The sequence below is a fragment of the Staurois parvus genome, unplaced genomic scaffold (genome assembly GCF_062004578.1).
Source record: "Staurois parvus isolate SC_StPar_1 unplaced genomic scaffold, SC_StPar_1.0 ptg000842l, whole genome shotgun sequence".
NCBI classification, from domain to species: domain Eukaryota; kingdom Metazoa; phylum Chordata; class Amphibia; order Anura; family Ranidae; genus Staurois; species Staurois parvus.
This window is the reverse complement of record NW_028318638.1, coordinates 706,672-725,725: the sequence shown is the minus strand read 5'-3', so window position 1 is coordinate 725,725 and position 19,054 is coordinate 706,672. Positions and strand designations below refer to the sequence as shown.

General features: G+C 42.6%; 1 protein-coding gene across 1 annotated transcript; it reads right to left on the bottom strand.

Moving 5' to 3' along the window:
* Positions 1-3,638: 3,638 nt before the first annotated feature.
* On the bottom strand, positions 3,639-15,774 carry LOC149443621 (olfactory receptor 5B21-like). The gene is made up of 3 exons (XM_089655480.1): positions 14,877-15,774; positions 6,013-6,076; positions 3,639-3,723 (listed from the first exon to the last, which is right to left on the bottom strand). The coding sequence occupies exons 1-3, from the start codon at positions 15,772-15,774 to the stop codon at positions 3,639-3,641; spliced, it is 1,047 nt and encodes a 348-aa protein (XP_089511606.1).
* Between the last annotated feature and the right edge of the window lie 3,280 nt (positions 15,775-19,054).

The window sequence follows — 19,054 nt, the reverse complement described above, 5'->3', positions numbered from 1 at the left end:
GAGCTTCAGGTAGTTCTTCCTCAACGTATGATTGCATTCCCCTTTGTATTATTTTCAGTAATATTTTGCTAATATTTTGCTAGCATGTGGAATTAATGCAATCATTCTGTAGTTGTTACAGTTCTTGACATCACCTTTCTCCGATATAGGAATGAACTGTGATCTTCTCCAGTTGGTTGGCCATGTTTTTTTCCTTCCAGATCTGTTGACATAGCTAAGTAAAGGCCATGATAGCATCTCCAGAGACTCTGATTAACTCAATTAGAATTCCATCGATACTGGTGACTTATTGCTCGATAACACTGTTCAACAGGTAAAAAGTTTTGGGCATAAAATTAGCTAATCTTACATAATTTTGGGGTGCTGAAAACGTAAATGACCCTAAAAAATGTTGATTGGCTCTAGTTTCCATGATATATTCACCCATCTAATGACGTAAGCCATTCAAAATTATGATGCAACTTCAGCTGCATATTGCGCAATTGATACTTCTGACCAATAGAAAATTGCATGTATACTGAGATGATGCAATATTAGCCTTTAATTGCATCACTTCACTGCATAAAAGCTGCAGTATCTGTAGCTGATTGTAGTTGGACAGCGTCTTTACATTTCGTTTTATGCTTATATAGGCTACTCAGTAATGCCTCGAACTTGTGTGAATAAAGCAGATAATTTCTGCTATATCTGCGGTGAAATAACTTTTATCTCACAAAAAAGGAGGATAACAGGAATGATTAAGAAAGCCTTCAACTTGTATTTTGGCTGCAAGATAGGAGACCAGGACAAGAGCTGGGCACCACTTATATGCTGCAATTCTTGTGGGACGGCACTGGAGCAATGGTTGAATGGAAAAAAGGCATCTATGCCTTTCGCTGTGCCAATGATTTGGAGAGAGCCAACAGATCATGTTAGTAATTGTTACTTTTGTATGGTGCCTCCAATTGTAAAAGGGCTAAATAAGAAGAAAAAGTTATCTGTGCACTATCCAAATATTCCATCGGCAATACGTCCAGTTCCTCATGGAGAGGGGCTACCAATTCCTAAAGCACCAGAATCCTTCGTGGTTGAGTCAAGTGAGGAAGAACCTGAAGCGTGTAGTCACGTGCAGTTGTAAGAGATAGCCCTTTCCTCGAATACAAGAGAAAAGCCAAGAGAAGCAAAACCGACACAAACTGAAGACAAAACTAGTGAGAATCCTAAGTATTAAAATGATTCAACTTAGCTTATGGCTATAATTTTTCTTGGTAATCCTATGCAATATATTATGCCATTTAGGCTTTGTTATGTAGTCAATATCACTTGCTTTATATTTGTGGAAAGACATCTATCCATATAATTATTGTGCATTATGTAGTCATTACGCCTATAGTAGAAAACTTTCCGTTTACAGAAAAACTAGAGCCAATTGACAAATTTCATTGTTATATTTGAACTCAGAATGTGAAATTCATTAAGAAATGGATCCTTTTGTTTCCAAAACTGGCAAAAAATAAAAATTTGTTGAACAGTGTAATTGCTGCTATGACTTCTTCCTTTAGTATATCTGGGTCGTCTTCGGCATCACTGTCTGGTTCACTTTCTACAATGTTATCCACAATGCTCTTTTTATATAAAGTGTAATCCTTCCATCTCTTTTTAATGTTCTCTAGATTGTTCAGTATCCGTCCGTTAAAGTCTTTAGGCAATCCCCAATCTAGGTTGGAATTTCTGCCTCAATCTCTTAACCACTTCCCGTCCAGCCGCTGTATATAAATGGCCAGACGGTGGCAGTGCAAGGGCGGGTTGCCATTCATAAATGGCGCCCGCCATTTTGGATTGCGCGTGCTCCTTAGGAGCGTACGGCACCATGATCTGGTGCCCGCTGTGTCCGATCGCTGTACGGGACCTCTGTGTGAGCTCCCGATCATGTAATCACTGATTGGCCAATCAGTGCTCACATGAATAGGTGTAAGCAAGATGTCACTTCTGACATCATTGCTTACTACGTGTGAAATCTGTGAATGATGACAGAGGTCGCATGGTACAAGGCTATAATCAACATGTGACCAATCACAGCTCTCACAGTATTTCTCAATGGCTGCAAGAATGCAGCCAGAGAGAAGGAGAAATGATTGATTTTACAGCCTTTATGGGTGTAAAAGCAATCAGTGTAAAAAAAACAATCTTCATCACCCCCCACAAGTAGTACAGTGTCACAATGGTGTCACTGTACTGCTAGGATGACAGTATGTTAAAAAAACATAAATAATAATAATAGGGCTATTCACAACATGCTTTTACCATGTGACAAGCTGTGACCAATCACAGCTCACACAGTATTTCTCAATGGCTGCAAAAATGCAACCAGAGAGGAGAAATGCTTTTACAGCCTTTATGGGTGGAAAAAGCAATGCGTAAAAAAAAAAATCTTCATCACCCCCCACAAGTAGTACAGTGTCACTATGGTGACACTGTACTGCTAGGGTGCCAGTATGTTAAAAAAAAATAAAATAAAAAAATAATAATATAAAAAAAATAAAAATAAAATAGTTTTTGAAAAATTATAATTTTTGTTTATAAACTAATTTGGGTTATTTATTTTTTTACTAAAAAGATAACTGAATACATTTTGGCTAAGATTTATGAAGAAAGATTATTTATTTGCAAAATTTTATAAGAAAAACAATTTTTTTTCAACATTTTTTAACTTTTTCATTTATATAGCAAAAAAAATAAAAATCACAGTGGTGAATAAATACCACCAAAACAAAGTTTTATCTGTCTCAAAAAAATGCTAAAAAATTCATATGGGTACAGTGTTGCATGACCGCGCTATTGTCATTCAAAGTGTGACAGCACTGAAAGCTGAAAATTGGCCTGGGGGGGAAGGGGGTGAAAGTGTCCGGACTGGAAGTGGTTAAACTGGTATTAAACACAAATGCAAACATTTATTATATTGCAGCTTATTATTTGTAGATCTGATGTATGCAATAGTTTCCATTTTAGGCTTTCTTTTTTCTATTTTGGATAAAAAAAAAAGAAGAAGAGCAAGCACCTTTCTTTTTCCAATTCATTCTTTTGTTTCTGATCATGTGTGGTCTTCATCCCTCGACTATTTCATATGAAAGCGCTATACTAATTGCATGAAAATCATTTGTCCTGTTACCAACAGAGAAAAATGTTCTTCGGAAAACTTTCATCTGAACTGGGTGATCGGAAGCCAGAGCTGCGTACTAACGAATATATTACAGAACGATCGCTCTGAAAGCAGCTATTTTCATCTGATTTTCTCATCGTGTGTACTAGGCATTACAGTGTATGTGGTTTGCGTTCGGTAAAGTCCATTCATTCCAAAATCTGTTGTTAAAATGTTAAAAATTTTAAAAGCAAAATGACGACAGTCGAATGTTCTGATAATTTTTGTACATATTTTTCTAAGATTTTGCTAAGAATTTTTGTTTGGAATTCTATCCATCCTTAGTCAACTTTGGACCAGGGGCGGACTGACAACTCATGGGGCCCCTGGGCAATAGGGGATCATGGGGCCCCTGTGTCCTTGCCCAAACAAAAAGACCCTATGAAAAAGGTACCAGGGGCATCTCATGGGGCCCCCTATTGACCCCGGGCCCTCGGGCAGTGCCCGAGTTTCCAAATGGTCAGTCCGCCCCTGCTTTGGACTTTACTAATGCTCCAGAAGCTGACAAATCTTTTCCTTTCTCCGTGACACCATTGGTGAACTCCCTGTAATTAAAAACACGATTTAAGGAACAGAAACAAGAAATAACTTATGAAATGTTAAATTGAGGAAGCAGAATTTGTATTTTATTGTGTAAACTGTATATGCAAAAAGCTAAAAAAGTACAGAAGGGAGGTTGTATGATTGACCAATACAAGAACAGATCTACATTTCCAATGGGACTTTGCGAGACAATAATTTGTATAAAAAATGCACCAAAGCTTTGCTTCAAAAATTGATTAAAATAGCTCAACCACTTCAAGTTCTGACACTTTCACCCCCTTCCTGTCCAGGATATAGTGAATGCAGGGTCCTGGTAGACCAGATATAGTGAATGGAGGGTCCTGGGAGACCAGATATAGTGAATGCAGGGTTCGGGGGGAGCGGATATAGTGAATGCAGGGTCCGGGGAGACCAGATATACTGAATGCGGGGTCCGGGGAGAGCGGATATAGGGAATGCAGGGTCCGGGGAGAGCAGATATAGTGAATGCAGGGTCCGGGGAGAGCAGATATAGTGAATGCAGGGTCCGGGGAGAGCGGATATAGTAAATGCGGGTCCAGGGAGAGCGGATATAGTGAATGCAGGGTCCTGGGAGAGCAGATATAGTGAATGCAGGGTCCGGGGAGACCAGATATAATGAATGCCGGGTCCGGGTGTGATGGGAGTGACTTTTGGGGGTGGGGGGACCTCTGTGTCAGCTCATGTTCCCCTCATTATGTTTAATTCACCCTGTGCCTGTTAAGGGGTACAGGACGTTAATGCGAATGTCCTTTGTTCTCGGCCAGGTGGCTGTCCATTGTCCTTTGCCATGTGCTGTAGCCCTTCCCACTGATGGGGCTGGCTGATGATGTGTTTCCTGTAGCCCTTCCCACTGATGGGGCGGGCTGATGATGTGTTTCCTGTTGTTGGTTGTGTTTCCCTGCCCTGTGTATATAACTTGTTGTTTGTGTAAAAATAAAGGAGTTGACTTCCTGTTTTAAGAAGAGTCGGGTGCTATCTATTTCCTGCATGATCAGCGGGTGGTGTGGTCCGTAGGTGGTGTCCGGAGAGGGAAGTGAAGTATAATGGAAAAACTCAGTGCAGTCTGGGTTCCGGTTCCGTTACACCGGGGTGGAGCGGATATAGTGAATTCAGGGTCCTAGGAGAGCAGATATAGTGAATGCAGGGTCTGGGGAGACCGGATATAGTGAATGCAGGGTCCGGGGAGACCAGATATAGTGAATGCAGGGTCTGGGGAGACCAGATATAGTGAATGCAGGGTCTGGGGAGACCAGATATAGTGAATGCAGGGTCCGGAGACAGCGGATATAGTGAATGCAGGGTCCTGAGGGAGTGGATATAGTGAATGCAGGGACCGGTGAGAGCGGATATAGTGAATGCAGGGTCCTGAGGGAGCAGATATAGTGAATGCAGGGTCCGGGGAGACCAGATATAGTGAATGAAGGGTCCGGAGAAAGCAGATATAGTAAATGCAGGGTCTGGGGAGAGCGGACACGGTGTATGCAGGGTACGGGGAGAGCGGATACAGTGACTGCAGGGTCCAGGGAGAGAGGTTATAGTGAATGCAGGGTACGGGGAGAGCGGATATAGTGAATGCAGGGTCCTGAGGGAGCAGATATAGTGAATGCAGGGTCCGGGGAGACCAGATATAGTGAATGCAGGGTCCGGAGAAAGCAGATATAGTAAATGCAGGGTCTGGGGAGAGCGGACACGGTGAATGCAGGGTACGGGGAGAGCGGATACAGTGACTGCAGGGTCCAGGGAGAGAGGATATAGTGAATGCAGGGTACGGGGAGAGCGGATATAGTGAATGCAGGGTCCTGAGGGAGCAGATATAGTGAATGCAGGGTCCTGAGGGAGCAGATATAGTGAATGCAGGGTCCGGGGAGACCAGATATAGTGAATGCAGGGTCCGGAGAAAGCAGATATAGTAAATGCAGGGTCTGGGGAGAGCGGACACGGTGAATGCAGGGTACGGGGAGAGCGGATACAGTGACTGCAGGGTCTGGGGAGAGAGGATATAGTGAATGCAGGGTACGGGGAGAGCGGATATAGTAAATGGAGGGTCCAGGGATACCAGATATAGTGACTGCAGGGTCCGGGGAGAGCAGATATATTAAATGCAGGGTCCGGGGAGAGCGGATATAGTGAATGCAGGGTCCGGAGAGAGCGGATATAGTGAATGCCGGGTCCGGGGAGACCAGATATAGTGAATGCAGGGTCCGGGGAGACCAGATATAAAAACACGATTTCAACCAACTATGTATTGATTAAAAATGAAAAAAAAATACATTTTTAAATATATCAAGATAACAGACTTAAATTTCTCTCTTTTATTTGCTTCCTTTAGGACACAAATTGGGAGAGGAAGCACTTTGTGCCTACTGCTCACACAAAATAAAAGTGTCCGGACTGGAAGTGGTTAATGTCCTGAAAAGCTATTCTGGTTTTTCCTTTTATGTGCTCAGCCTCAATTTTCTGACAAATATCCTTGAGATATCTTTCTTACATTTTCCAAACTTTATCTTACCATCTACTAACTTTAAAAATAATAAATTAGTAACAATAAGAAGAGTAACAATGTTAGTAGAAGTATGGACTTTTTGGAAGATATTGGTCCCTCCTTATGGTTCCTCAACTTGGCAACAAAATGTTATTTGCCTAATCACAGAGGACAAGGGGGCGCTCTTTACGTCTGGAGGAAAAGAAATGTAATCTCCAAACATGGAAAGGTTTCTTCACAGTGAGAGCTGTGAAAATGTGGAATAGACTCCCTCAAGAGTTGGTTCTGGCCAGCTCAGTGGATTGCTTTAAAAAAAGTCCTGGATTCTTTCTTAGATACACAGAATATAACCGGATATAACATTTATAGGTAAAGTTGATCCAGGGAATATCTGATTACCTCTCAGGGGATTAGGAAGGAATTTTTTTCCCTGCAGGAGCAAATTGGTTCATGCTTTGCTGTTTTTTTTGCCTTCCTCTGGATCAACTGTGGGTGTAGGATTATAACTTTTTTTTTCTTTATGGTTGAACTGGATGGACTTTTGTCTTTTTTCAGCCAGACTAACTATGTAACTATGTAATGTCCCAGCTGAACACTCTTTGGTCTTTTGTGAACATTTCTCACCTGTCTCCACTTCTTGCTAAGCTTTGCAAAGTATCTATTATTTTTTTTTCAATCTAAATATTATATTCACTTATGTTTTAATTTATTTCAAACAATGTGGTGTTCTTTTGATCATCATTATGCACATTATACACCTTTAGGGAATTTGCCATTATTAAAGTGTTTGAGCTCCAGTCAAAACACATGGTATACCAGATGGCTAAAAGCTTGTGGACCCTCACCCATCACACCTTTATGAGCTTGCTGGACATCCAGTTCCATGAACAATGAATATTAATATGGGGTTGGCCTTCCATCGCACCAGCTTTTCAGGGAAGGCTCTCCAAAAGATTTTGGAGTGTGTCTGTAGGCCAAAAGCCAAAGAGCCGAAAGGAAATTTGTGAGGTAAGGTACTGATGTTGGATGAGAAGTCCTGCCTTGCAATTAGTGTTCCAGTTCATCCTAAAGGGGTTCACTATGGTTGGGGTCAGGGTTCTGTCCAGGTCATTAGAGTTCCTCCACACCAAACTCTTCAAACCATGTCTTTCTGGAGCTGGCTATGTGCACTACATTGTTAGTCTGACAGAATGTTGGCAAGCCATAGATCACTATTTGCCTCTCCCAATCTACCTCCTTCGAAGAAGAGATTATAGGAAGCTCATATAAAACTAAATTCAGGTGCCTATACTAATTATATTTGAAACACATTTAGTGGCTGTAGACCTCAGACATGAAATATGACCACAGCGCATCCCTCTATACCAAAAGTGTCAAACTCAAATTAATTGTGGTCCACATCAGCATTATGGTTGTGGTCAAAGGGCCAGTTATATCTGTAAAACTAGATGTCTAGAGTTCTTCAGCTGTTCCTGTGCGCTTGTGTGAATGGTTGAAGGAGGGGTGTCTCTTCCCTCCAATCAGTTCTCAGAGAAAAAACAGGCATGCTTGTCCCTTTAAGATAATTATATCCTACCACCCGTGTAATCAAAACATCAATATAAATAAATAGCAAAAAAAACAATAAAAGATGGTAAAAGTGCAAGAGTGCTTTTTGCTTTGAGGAAGTCACAATGTTGGTGTACTTCTCACAGTGCACATGTATAATCACTTGGTAATAGCTTGCATAGGGCCCACCGGTGTCTCTTCTTGCTGCCCATACAGCCCGTCCTACCTTTAGTGTCACTTCCAGGTACACACATACAGCTTCAAACAAGAGGCCAAGAGTCCAATGTAATTTAATGATAAAACGGAATCATAGCAGAACAAAGCCAACACGTTTTGGGGGCATAAAACACTCTCCCTTCATCAGTGTGAGGGGGGAGTGTGTTTGGCCCCTAAAATGCGGCTATTCTGCTATTAATCAGTTTCATCATTAAATTACCTTGGACTCTTAGACATTTATTTGGTGCTCTCATTGGATTGTATGCATGTGGATTCTCATCTATGGGTCCTTGGCCTTTTTTGGGAGGGTGGTCCCCATATTTTTGGAGTGCTGCCAAACCAAATCCAGTGTATCCAGAGACAATTTCAGTGACCCTTAAAAAATCCAAATTCAGTGACCTGTTTATTCATTTGTTTGGACTTCCAGGTACACATCATTAGTCTCCGACCTTACGTGTTACGTCCACTAGCTTTCCTCAGAGGCTAGCATAGAGTATAGCACTACACCACATGTATTATTAATATTGGAGATAGGCTGGTGGGCTTGTTCCAGTTTCACTGGCTGTGAGCCCATGGGGTTTCTTAAATACTTCCCGTCCAGCTCATGTATATAAATGGCCGGACAGGAGCAGTGCAGGGGCAGGTGGCCATTTATAAACGTCCTCCCCGCTCTCTGCTTGCGTGCTCCCAGGGAGCGCGCAGCACCGCAATCCGGTGCCTGCTGTGTCCTCCAGAACACCGATTGCTGTACGGGACCAATGTGTGAGGTCCCAATCATGTGATCACTGATTAGCCAATCAGTCGTCACATGAAGAGTAGTAAGCAAGATGTCACTTCTGACATGATTGCTTACTAAGTGTGAAATCTGTGAATGATCACAGAGATCACATGGTACAGGGCTATTCACAACAGCTCTGTACCATGTGACAAGCTGTGACCAATCACAGCTCACACAGTATTTCTCAATTGCTGCAAGAATGCAGCCATAGAGAAGGTTAAATTATTGTTTTTACAGCATTTATGGGTGTAAAATTAATCAGTGTTAAAAAATAAAGATCTTCATCACCCCGCACAACTAATACAGTGTCACTATGGTGACATTGTACTGCTAGGGTGATGGTATGTAAAAAAAAAAAAATAAATAATAATATAAAAAAATAAAATAAAAATGTAAAACAAAAATTTGAAAAATTATAATTTTTGGTTATAAACTAATTTGGGTTTTTTTAAAAAGATAGATGAATAAATTTTGGCCAAGATTTATGAAGAAAGATTATTTATATGCAAACTTTTATAAGAAAAACACTTTTTAAAATTTTTTTTGGACTTTTTCATTTATATAGCAAAGAAAAATAAAAATCCCAGTGGTGAATAAATACCACCAAAATAAAGTTTTATCGGTCTCAAAAAAATGCTAAAAAATCATATGGGTACAGTGTTGCATGACAGCACAATTGTCATTCAAAGTGTGATATCGCTGAAAGCTGAAAATTGGCCTGGACAGGAAGGGGGTAAAAGTGTCCGGACTTGAAGTGGTTAAGCTACGCCAGTCAGTGTGGGCAGGGTCACTTTCCCTGCACATAGGGTACCCGTCCATGCATGTGCCCATCAATGCCTTTTTGGGGAGGGTGCTCCAGATTTTATTTAGCGCTGCCAAACCAAAGCCAGTGTATCCAGAGACAATTTCAGTGACCCTTAAAAAATCCAAATTCAGCGACCTGTTTGTTCATTTGTTTGGACTTCCAGATACACATCATTAGTCTCCGACCTTACGTGTTACGTCCACTAGCTTTCCTCAGAGGCTAGCATAGAGTATAGAACTACACCACATGTATTATTAATATTGGAGATAGGATTGTGGGCTGGTGGGCTTGTTCTGGTTTCACTGGCTGTAAGCCCACTGGGTTCTTAAACTACGCCAGGCAGTGTGGGCAGGGTCACTTGCCCTGCACATAGGGTACCATTTCATGCATGTGCCCATCAATGTCTTTTTTGGGAGGGTGGTCCCCATTTTTTTAGCACTGCCAAACCAAAGCCAGTGTATCCAGAGACAATTTCAGTGATCCTTAAAAAAATCCAGATTCAGCAACCTGTTTGTTCATTTGTTTGGACTTAGGGTACCCTTCCATGCATGTGCCCATCAATACCCCGGGGCAAGGCTGTGGCCGCGTTCAGGTGAAATCAACCTTAAGGCAGGCTTCTGACTTGTGTAGTGTTTAAATGCTCCTTGAAGTGTTGCATCTTCTGTCACAAAACACCCCTTTGTAACTGTTGCATTTAGGAGGGACACTGCTGACACTGTGCCCCTTCATCTGTCCAGCGTACCTATGCCACATCACTCCCAGTGGAAGAAAGAAGTCTTGCCATGCACCTAGTGCCAACTTCATGCATGCACATAATGAACTCCTTTTTTTCTGTACCAGGCAGTGAGGCTGAGGTTCTCCATAATGCTGGTCTGCTCCCAGTTACTATGGGAGATGGTCTGCTAGCGAGAGAGTCTAAAGCGGTGGCCCCCTCACTACTGGAGGACACTTCACCTTGCCCAGGCACCAGACTTTTTATTCACTCCATAGCAGTCTTTTGGTTACCAGTAGCAAATACTCTCTTCCTTCGCTCCGATGCTGAGTTAACCTCTTGCAACTGACCTATTATATACCCCATATGTGCTAACTGACCCAAGTAGTGTATTATGTCTGTCATGTTACCATTATGCACCCCTTTAGTAACTTCACACCAGGCCTAGGAAAAGTTGAACAAACTTTACTGAAAGTCTTGAAGTGCATCAGAATACAGTGAAAACATAATACTTAACATCCTAACCTGAACTGTCTGCGAAAGTCCATTTTTGGTGATAGTCCTTGGCAGTGCTCCAAATGGGTTGGCACCTTCGGGAGGACTGCAGGGCCCAGCAACCCCCCCTCCGCGAGGGGGCATCACTACATTCCTGACCCGGGACTGTACCACAATCCAGAACCAGGCATGAACAGCAGGTACGCAGATGAGTTACTCACGGAAGCCCTCGTTACCTGGCCTTCCCCCTATTATTAGTAGCACAGGGCAGGTAGGCTGGGTTCAGAAAGCCAGGGGAAAAGGACTACAAACCACTTCCCCCTGCCTGGGCCAGCCAGAACTCATTAACTAATGTAGGCAACCTGCCTACAGGCGTGTTTGGTTGGCTGGTAGATATTGTTATTTCCCTGCAATGCTTGTTAGAGGTTTTCAGAAAGGGCAAATATTATTATTATTATTATTATACAGTATTTATAAAGCGCCAATGGTTCGCTCAGCGCTGTACATTACAAAGGGGGACAGAACATGTGACAGAACAATAACAATACAATGCAAAACATGAGGGGATCGAGGGCCCTGCTCTTTCGAGCTTACAATCTAGGAGGGAGGGGATGGTGGCACAGGAGGAGATAGCTGTGGGGGGTGGAGTGGTAGGAGGAGTGGAGGAGGTCGGGAATTAGCAGGGGGTGGGGTAGGATTCCCTGAAGAGATGGGTTTTTAGGGTGCGCCTAAAGGAGAGGAGAGTAGGTGATAATCTGATGGGTTGGGGCAGGGAGTTCCAGAGGATAGGTGACACCCTGGAGAAGTCCTGGAGGCGGGCATGGGAGGAGGAGACCAGGGAACTAGAGAGAAGGAGGTTTTGTGAGGAGCGGAGTGTGCGTGCTGGGCGGTACATGGATATTAGGTCAGTGATGTAGTTTGGGGCAGTATGGTGGACGGCTTTGTAAGTCAGTGTTAGGATTTTGAATTTGATCCGTTGCGCAATCGGAAGCCAGTGGAGGGATTGGCAGAGGGGGGTGGCGGAAACAGAGCGGTTGGAAAGGTGAATGAGTCTTGCAGCCGTATTCAGGATCGACTGAAGCGGGGATAGCCAGCGGCGAGGCAGGCCAGTGAGGAGGGAGTTGCAGTAGTCGAGTCGTGATATGATGAGGGAGTGGATGAGCTGTTTAGTGGTTTCTGGGGTTAGGAACGTGCGGATTTTGGCGATGTTGCGGAGGTGGAGTCTGCACGAGTTTGTTAAAGATTGGACTTGGGGCTGGAAGGATAGATTGGAGTCCAGAATGACACCAAGTACTCTGGCCTGCGGGGCAGGTTTGATGGTGGCGTTGTTGGATGTGATGGAGAAGTCAATGGGGGTGGTGTCCGGGCTGGGGGGAAGACAAGAAACTCGGTTTTGGAGAGGTTCAGTTTAAGGAAGTGGAGCGACATCCAGTCTGATTTGTCGCTCAGTAGTTGTGTGATTCGGGCGGAGACTGAGGGGGTGAGGTGGGGGGTTGAGAGATAGATTTGTGTGTCGTCGGCATAGAGGTGGTAGTTGAAGCCGTGAGAGTGTATGAGTTGGCCAAGGGAGGAGGTGTAGATGGAGAAGAGAAGGGGCCCGAGGACAGAGCCTTGAGGGACCCCAACAAAGAGGCGGAGTGAGGGGGAGGTGGTAGCATTATAGGTAACGCTGAAGGAGCATTGTGACAGGTAGGATGAGAGCCAGGAGAGAGCAGAATCTCTGAGGCCAAGGGAGTGTAGTTTTTTGAGGAGGAGGGGGTGGTCGACTATGTTTGAAGGCTGCAGAGAGGTCAAGGAGTAGGAGCACTGACTAGTGGCCATTAGCTTTGGCGGTTAGCAGGTCTCCAAATATTAGATACAGTTGAGCTAAAATTGGGACCTAGATTTTTAAACTCTAAAAATATGGATTTATGTTGGACTTGTGTCTTTTTTCAACCTAAATATGGACTTTAATGACAGACTTTGACTATTTTGCTTATTTTACATTTTTATGTCCTTGACACTCCCAATGTTTTCAGTATTCACCATTTTTTTTAGCTCACTGGTGAAGGTTAAAGACTTGGAAGTAACAAGAAACAAGAAAGGTGCTCGCTTACATTACAAACACATTGAAGTCCCTCCGATGTTATTTTCTTAGTTTCCCAGCTGACCTGTCTCCGGTCTTTTATGAATATTATCAACTGTGTTCCCTGCTTACTAAGTTTTTTTTTCAAAGGCTAAGCATTATATTCTCTTATGTTTTCATGTATTTTAATCATCGTAATGTTGGTTTCATAATCATTATCAAACGTTACACCTTCAAGGAATTTGTTGGACATACCATTCTAAAACCATGGTCATTAATGTGGAGTTGCCCACCTTGAGGCTATAAAACATTATTGGAAGCAAATTTAAACGTAACACTAAATCTATTTTAAATTGTCAATGGTTCTATAAAGCTTAACACCAGCAAAATATTTAAAGTAAACTTCAAGAAAAAAACTGGAGAAATAGAATTTACAATAGAGAAGTCCTCTTGTTGGTGGGACTTTAAAGGCACAAGTTTATCGAATAATGAACTGATAGGTCAACAGTTAAAAGATAACAATCAATTTTTATTTTCTACAATCTTAAAAAAAACATAGCACAATGTGTTTAGAAAGTTTTTTTTGAAGTTGTAATTTTTTTGTCACTTTTTTGGGGAAAATGAAGAAATTAAATTAAAGTTGTTTTTTTAAACATTTGTTTTTACATACTGTTACCAGTGCAGTACAGCATCATGGTTTGGCAGTGATCAGGGATACTGACGGGACAGTATGTAAAAAAATAAATAATAATAATAATAATAATAATTTTTTACATTTTTTTACCAAACATTTTTACATTTTTTTAAACACTTTTTTTTTTTTTACAATTTTCTTACATACTGTCACTAGTGCAGTACAGCATCATATGACTGGTGATGTGATGATCAGGGATACTGACTGGTGACAGCATGAAAAAAAAATATTTTTTTCAAATTTTTTAACATTTTTATTCATTGTTTACAATTGTTTTTCCTTTTTTTTCTTTTTACAGTTTTTTTGTACATACTGTTACCATTGCAGTACAGTACCGTCATATGACTGGTGTGGTGCTGATCAGGAATACTGACTGGTGACAATATGTAAAAAAAACTACAATTTACAAATTTTTCTTAAATTTTTTTTACATACTGTGACCAGAGTAGCCCAGTGTTACCATAGTGACACTGTACTACTCTGGGGAGGTGATCAGGATTTTTTTTACACCATAATTGCTTATAACAGTGATAATCACTGTTATCAGCAATCATTTTTATGAATGGCATCCATTCATAGCCAGTTATCACATGATACAGATGGGCTGTGATTGGCCCTGTCTGTACCATGTGATCACTGTAACCAATCACAGAGATCATCATAATAGCACACAATAAATGGCTATGAATGAGAGTCACTCATTGTGTACAAATATCACGTGATCACTGTGATTGCTCACAGCCATCGCATCCTACTGAGACTACATGTCTACAAACACTGCTAGCCATTGTGGCTGATGGCTTGTAGTTCTCAATGAACTGTGGGGTTGCTGGTGAGTGCTCTTGTAGTCCTTTGAGCATCCTGCTCCCAAGTCACTGCCTAGCTATATGCGGTACAGGCCAGGGGCGGACTGACAACTCATGGGGCCCCTATGTCCTCACCAACACCCAAAAAAGCCTATGAAAAAGCCAATGAAAGGTACCAGGGGCATCTCATGGAGCCCCCTACTGACCCCGGGCCCTCGGGCAGTGCCCGAGTGTTCGAATGGTCAGTCCGCCCCTAGTACAGGCAAACAGCAATTCTGAGAGCCTACAGGAGCCTGAGATTGCACCCGCAATCTGCCGATCATGGGTGCGATGCTCTTCAGAGTCCTTAGAAAAAAAATAAATGCACATTTTTTATACCGGCAATAAAATGGGCATTTATAACCTATCCTTCAACCATAATATAGACTCTAGAAATATTTAATGATCATCATTCAGGCAATGATGTCATGAAATGGAAATCAACATCTTGTTTTACATATTTTTTAAAATTCTTATGTGTGTTCTTTTAACAGTGTTTTTGACATCCTCATTCCTTATACTGTAGACCAGGGGGTTCAGCATGGGTGTCACTACTGTATATACTATGGACAGAGATTTGTCTAATTCAGGAGTTTTTATAGAGCGGGGTCTCAGATACATAAAAAGGAGGGTCCCATAGTACAGACCCACAACAGTCAGGTGGGAACCACATGTGGAGAAAACTTTACGTCTTCCTTGTGAGGAACGGATCTTCAGGATGGTGGAAATGATGTGGACATATGAGATAAGAGTCAAGCAGAAGGCAAACAATCCAAGGATTCCTGCGGAGATGTACATGCCTATCTCATTAAGTGAAGTATCTCGGCAGGACATTCGAAGAAAAGGTGGAACCTCACAGAAGAAGTGATTGACATGGTGGGACTTGCAGTAGGGCAGTTGAAAAGTGAGGACAACATGAATGGCAGAATTCAGAAAGCAAATACTCCATGACCCTACAGCTAAACAAACACACAACGTCTTATTCATTATGGTGCTGTAGTGCAATGGTCTACAGATGGCAGCAAATCTGTCGTACGCCATGACAGCTAGAATTATACACTCTGTTGCTCCTAAGCCCAAATGAAAGAACATTTGCACTGCACATCGCAGCAAGGAGATGCTTCTGTCCTTGGCCAGAGTGTTTGTGACAATTAGAGGAACAATAGAGGATGAGAAACCAATGTCAATAATGGAGAGGTTGCTTAGGAAAAAGTACATTGGGGTCTGAAGCTTTGGGTTTATCCTCACCACGTTGATCAGTAGAAGGTTTCCTGATAGTGTGATTATGTACATTACAGAGAATACAAGGACATAGATTTTCTGGAGAAATGGGACATTAGATAGACCAAGGAGGATGAAGCTTCCTAGAGATGTTTGGTTGACTTCTTCCATAACATTCTGAGGAAAGGAAGAAATGAACGTGTCAAATGTATCTGTACTGTTATTCTTTAAAGGGCCTAAATGTGATATTTCGATTACCGGTAGGGCTTGGTGGGCTGCATCAGCCCTGGTCTTCTTATATGTCTTCGAAACTTTACCAATGAGATGTCTCTGCCGTAATTTCCACCTCGATTCCCGTGCACCTGGGAGTTTAAGGTGTTCCTGCCAACCAAAGATAAATTAGTTCATCAAATTTCCCCTTTTTAATTTTATTCTCAGCTTTTTTGTTGAGCATAAACCTATGTTTATTCCAAGCATGTTTAAATTCATGTACTATTTTTTGACTTGTTAAATCTGCTGGAACTCTGTTCCAAGCACCAACTATTCTTTCAGGAAAATGTTTAGATTATTATTATTATTATTATTATACAGTATTTATATAGGGCCAAAAGGTTTGCTCAGCGCTGTACAATATAGTGGGGGACAGTACATGAGACAATACAGTAACAAAACAATACACGAGGGGTTCGAGGGCCCTGCTCTTTCGAGCTTACAATCTAGGAGGGAGGGGATAGAGGTACAGGAGGAAGTGGCTGTGGGGGATGGAGTGGTAGGAGGAGTGGAGGAGATTGGCTGTTCGGTGAGGGTGGGGTAGGCTTCCCTGAAGAGATGGGTTTTCAGGGTGCGCCTGAAGATGAGGAGGGTAGGTGACAGTCTGATGGATTGGGGTAGAGAGTTCCAGAGGATGGGGGAAGTCCTGGAGAAATCCTGCAGTCGGGCGTGGGAGGAGGAGACCAGGGAGCTAGAAAGTAGGAGGTCTTGTGAAGAGTACGGGTTGGGTGGTATTTGGGTATCAGGTCGGTGAGGTAGTTTGGGGCAGCGTTATGAAGTTAGTTAGATATTCTTAGGTTAGTTTTGAATTGTCCCATGTTTTCGATCTCAGCTACTTACTAGAAAATATTGTCTTCCTGAACCTTATGGCATGATATCTATGACTTGCTCAACACTTTTCAGTATCTACCAAATTCTTTGAAAGAGTATCTAAACACCAAAGCAAACATTTACTATATTGCAGTTTAGGAATCCTGAAATTAGATGGTTGCTTTTGTTTTTTTTCCACACTTTATTTTCTTTATTTACTTCAGGTGATTCTGTATTTAGCACACTTGCTGTCATTAGGTGGCTCCACTGTTGTATCTATGGAGGGATCCATGGTTGTCACCGAGGCTGGATTAGTAGTTTACAGTAGGAAGATAAAACTTCAGCTCTCAGGGAGAGCCGTGCCACAGTTCAGCCACCTTTACGTGTACAGTTTTCTTAACAGCCACAAATAAAAAAACTATTTCAAGTGCTAAAGTGGCCTGCATAGTGTGCTACGGTGATGCATACTAGCACATTGTGACATTAATTTACAGGGGAATTTTTTTCTTTTTTTTGGTGGTTTACTACCGCTTTAAAGTCAGGTTACACATCACACTCCCCATTAAAATTGGCCCTTACATCAGGGTCCCCATCAGAGTTTTCCTTTATATCAGAGTCTCCATTAGAATTCCCCTTACATTAGCATCTCCATCAGAGCCCCCCTTACATCCCAGTCCCTATCACAATCTGTCCTTACATCAGGTTCCCCCACAGAGTTACACCTTACATTAGAGTCTCCATTAGAGCCCCCCTTACATCCCAGTCCCCATCACAATCTGTCCTTACATCAGGTTCCCCAACAGAGTTACACCTTACATTAACGTCTCCATTAGAGTTCCCCTTACATCCCAGTCCCCATCACAATCTGTCCTTACATCAGGTTCCCCAACAGAGTTACACCACACATTAGCGTCTCGATTAGAGCCCCCCTTACATCCCAGTCCCCATCACAATCTGTCCTTACATCAGGTTCCCCAACAGAGTTACACCTTACATTAGCGTCTCCATCAGAGCTCCCCTTACATCCCAGTTCCCATCACAATCTGTCCTTACATCAGGTTCTCCAACAGAGTTACACCATACATTAGCATCTCCATCAGAGCCCCCCTTACATCCCAGTCCCCATCACAATCTGTCCTTACATCAGGTTCCCCAACAGAGTTACACTTTACATTAGTGTCTCCATCAGAGCCCCCCTTACATCCCAGTCCCCATCACAATCTGTCCTTACATCAGGTTCCCCCACAGAGTTACACCTTACATTAGCATCTCAATTAGAGTTCCCCTTACATCCCAGTCCCCATCACAATCTATCCTTACATCAGGTTCCCCAACAGAGTTACCCCTTACATTAGCATCTCCTTTAGAGCCCACCTTACATCCCAGTCCCCATCACAATCTGCCCTTACATCAGGTTCCCCAACAGAGTTACCCCTTACATTAGCGTCTCCATCAGAGCCCCCCTTACATCCCTGTCCCCATCACAATCTGTCCTTACATCAGGTTCCCCAACAGAGTTACACCTTACATTAGCGTCTCCATCAGTGCCCCCCTTACATCCCTGTCCCCATCACAATCTGTCCTTACATCAGGTTCCCCAACAGAGTTACACCTTTCATTAGCTTCTCCATCAGAGCTCCCCTTACATCCCTGTCCCCATCACAATCTGTCCTTACATCAGGTTCCCCAACAGAGTTACACCTTTCATTAGCTTCTCCATTAGAGCCCCCCTTACATCCCAGTCCCCATCACAATTTGTCCTTACATCAGGTTCCCCAACAGAGTTACCCCTTACATTACTGTCTCCATTAGAGTTCCCCTTACATCAGGGGGTCCTCATCAAGTCCACCCTTACATCAGAGTCTCCATTAGAGTCTGCCCTTACCTTATGGCATGGCTGTGGCAGCAGATAGGGAGCTGGAATGCGGAGCAGGTTTGGTTGGAGGACGTTCCATCCTCCTGTGAATGCTAAGACAAGCACATCATTGGTGGTACTAGTAACCAATGAAGAGGACAATAACAGCTCAGTGGAGACAGAATGGGGGGGGGGGGGGAGTTTGAAGTGGACACCATAGGAAAGTCCTACTGACTTGAATCCTTAATCTTCAAAGTGTGCAAGAGAACTATGGGTCTCATCCCTCCCAGGGCCCATGTGCCCAGAACAAATTGCACACTCTGAGGATATGCCATTGCCTCTGTTGGGCTTTTAATGCTAACCCTGTACTCTGCGTAGAGTAACCCTTTCTTTTACTTTGGTTGTTACTCCAGAATTTCATCATTATCTTCAAAACAGGAGGAGAGGGGACTTCTTCCAATATCTTTCTGCTGCAGTCTAAAAGCCAAAAAAACAAAAGGGAGCTTCTGAGAGAAG

Coding starts and splice junctions, on each gene's coding strand:
- LOC149443621 (XM_089655480.1), bottom strand. CDS start 15,774: ATGGAAGAAGTCAACCAAACATCTCTAGGAAGCTTCATCCTCCTTGGT. Junction 6,077..14,876: donor GAATGAGGATGTCAAAAACA/CTGTTAAAAGAA, acceptor CTCTCCCAATTT/GTGTCCTAAAGGAAGCAAAT. Junction 3,724..6,012: donor ATCTTGATATATTTAAAAAT/GTATTTTTTTTT, acceptor TTTTAATTACAG/GGAGTTCACCAATGGTGTCA.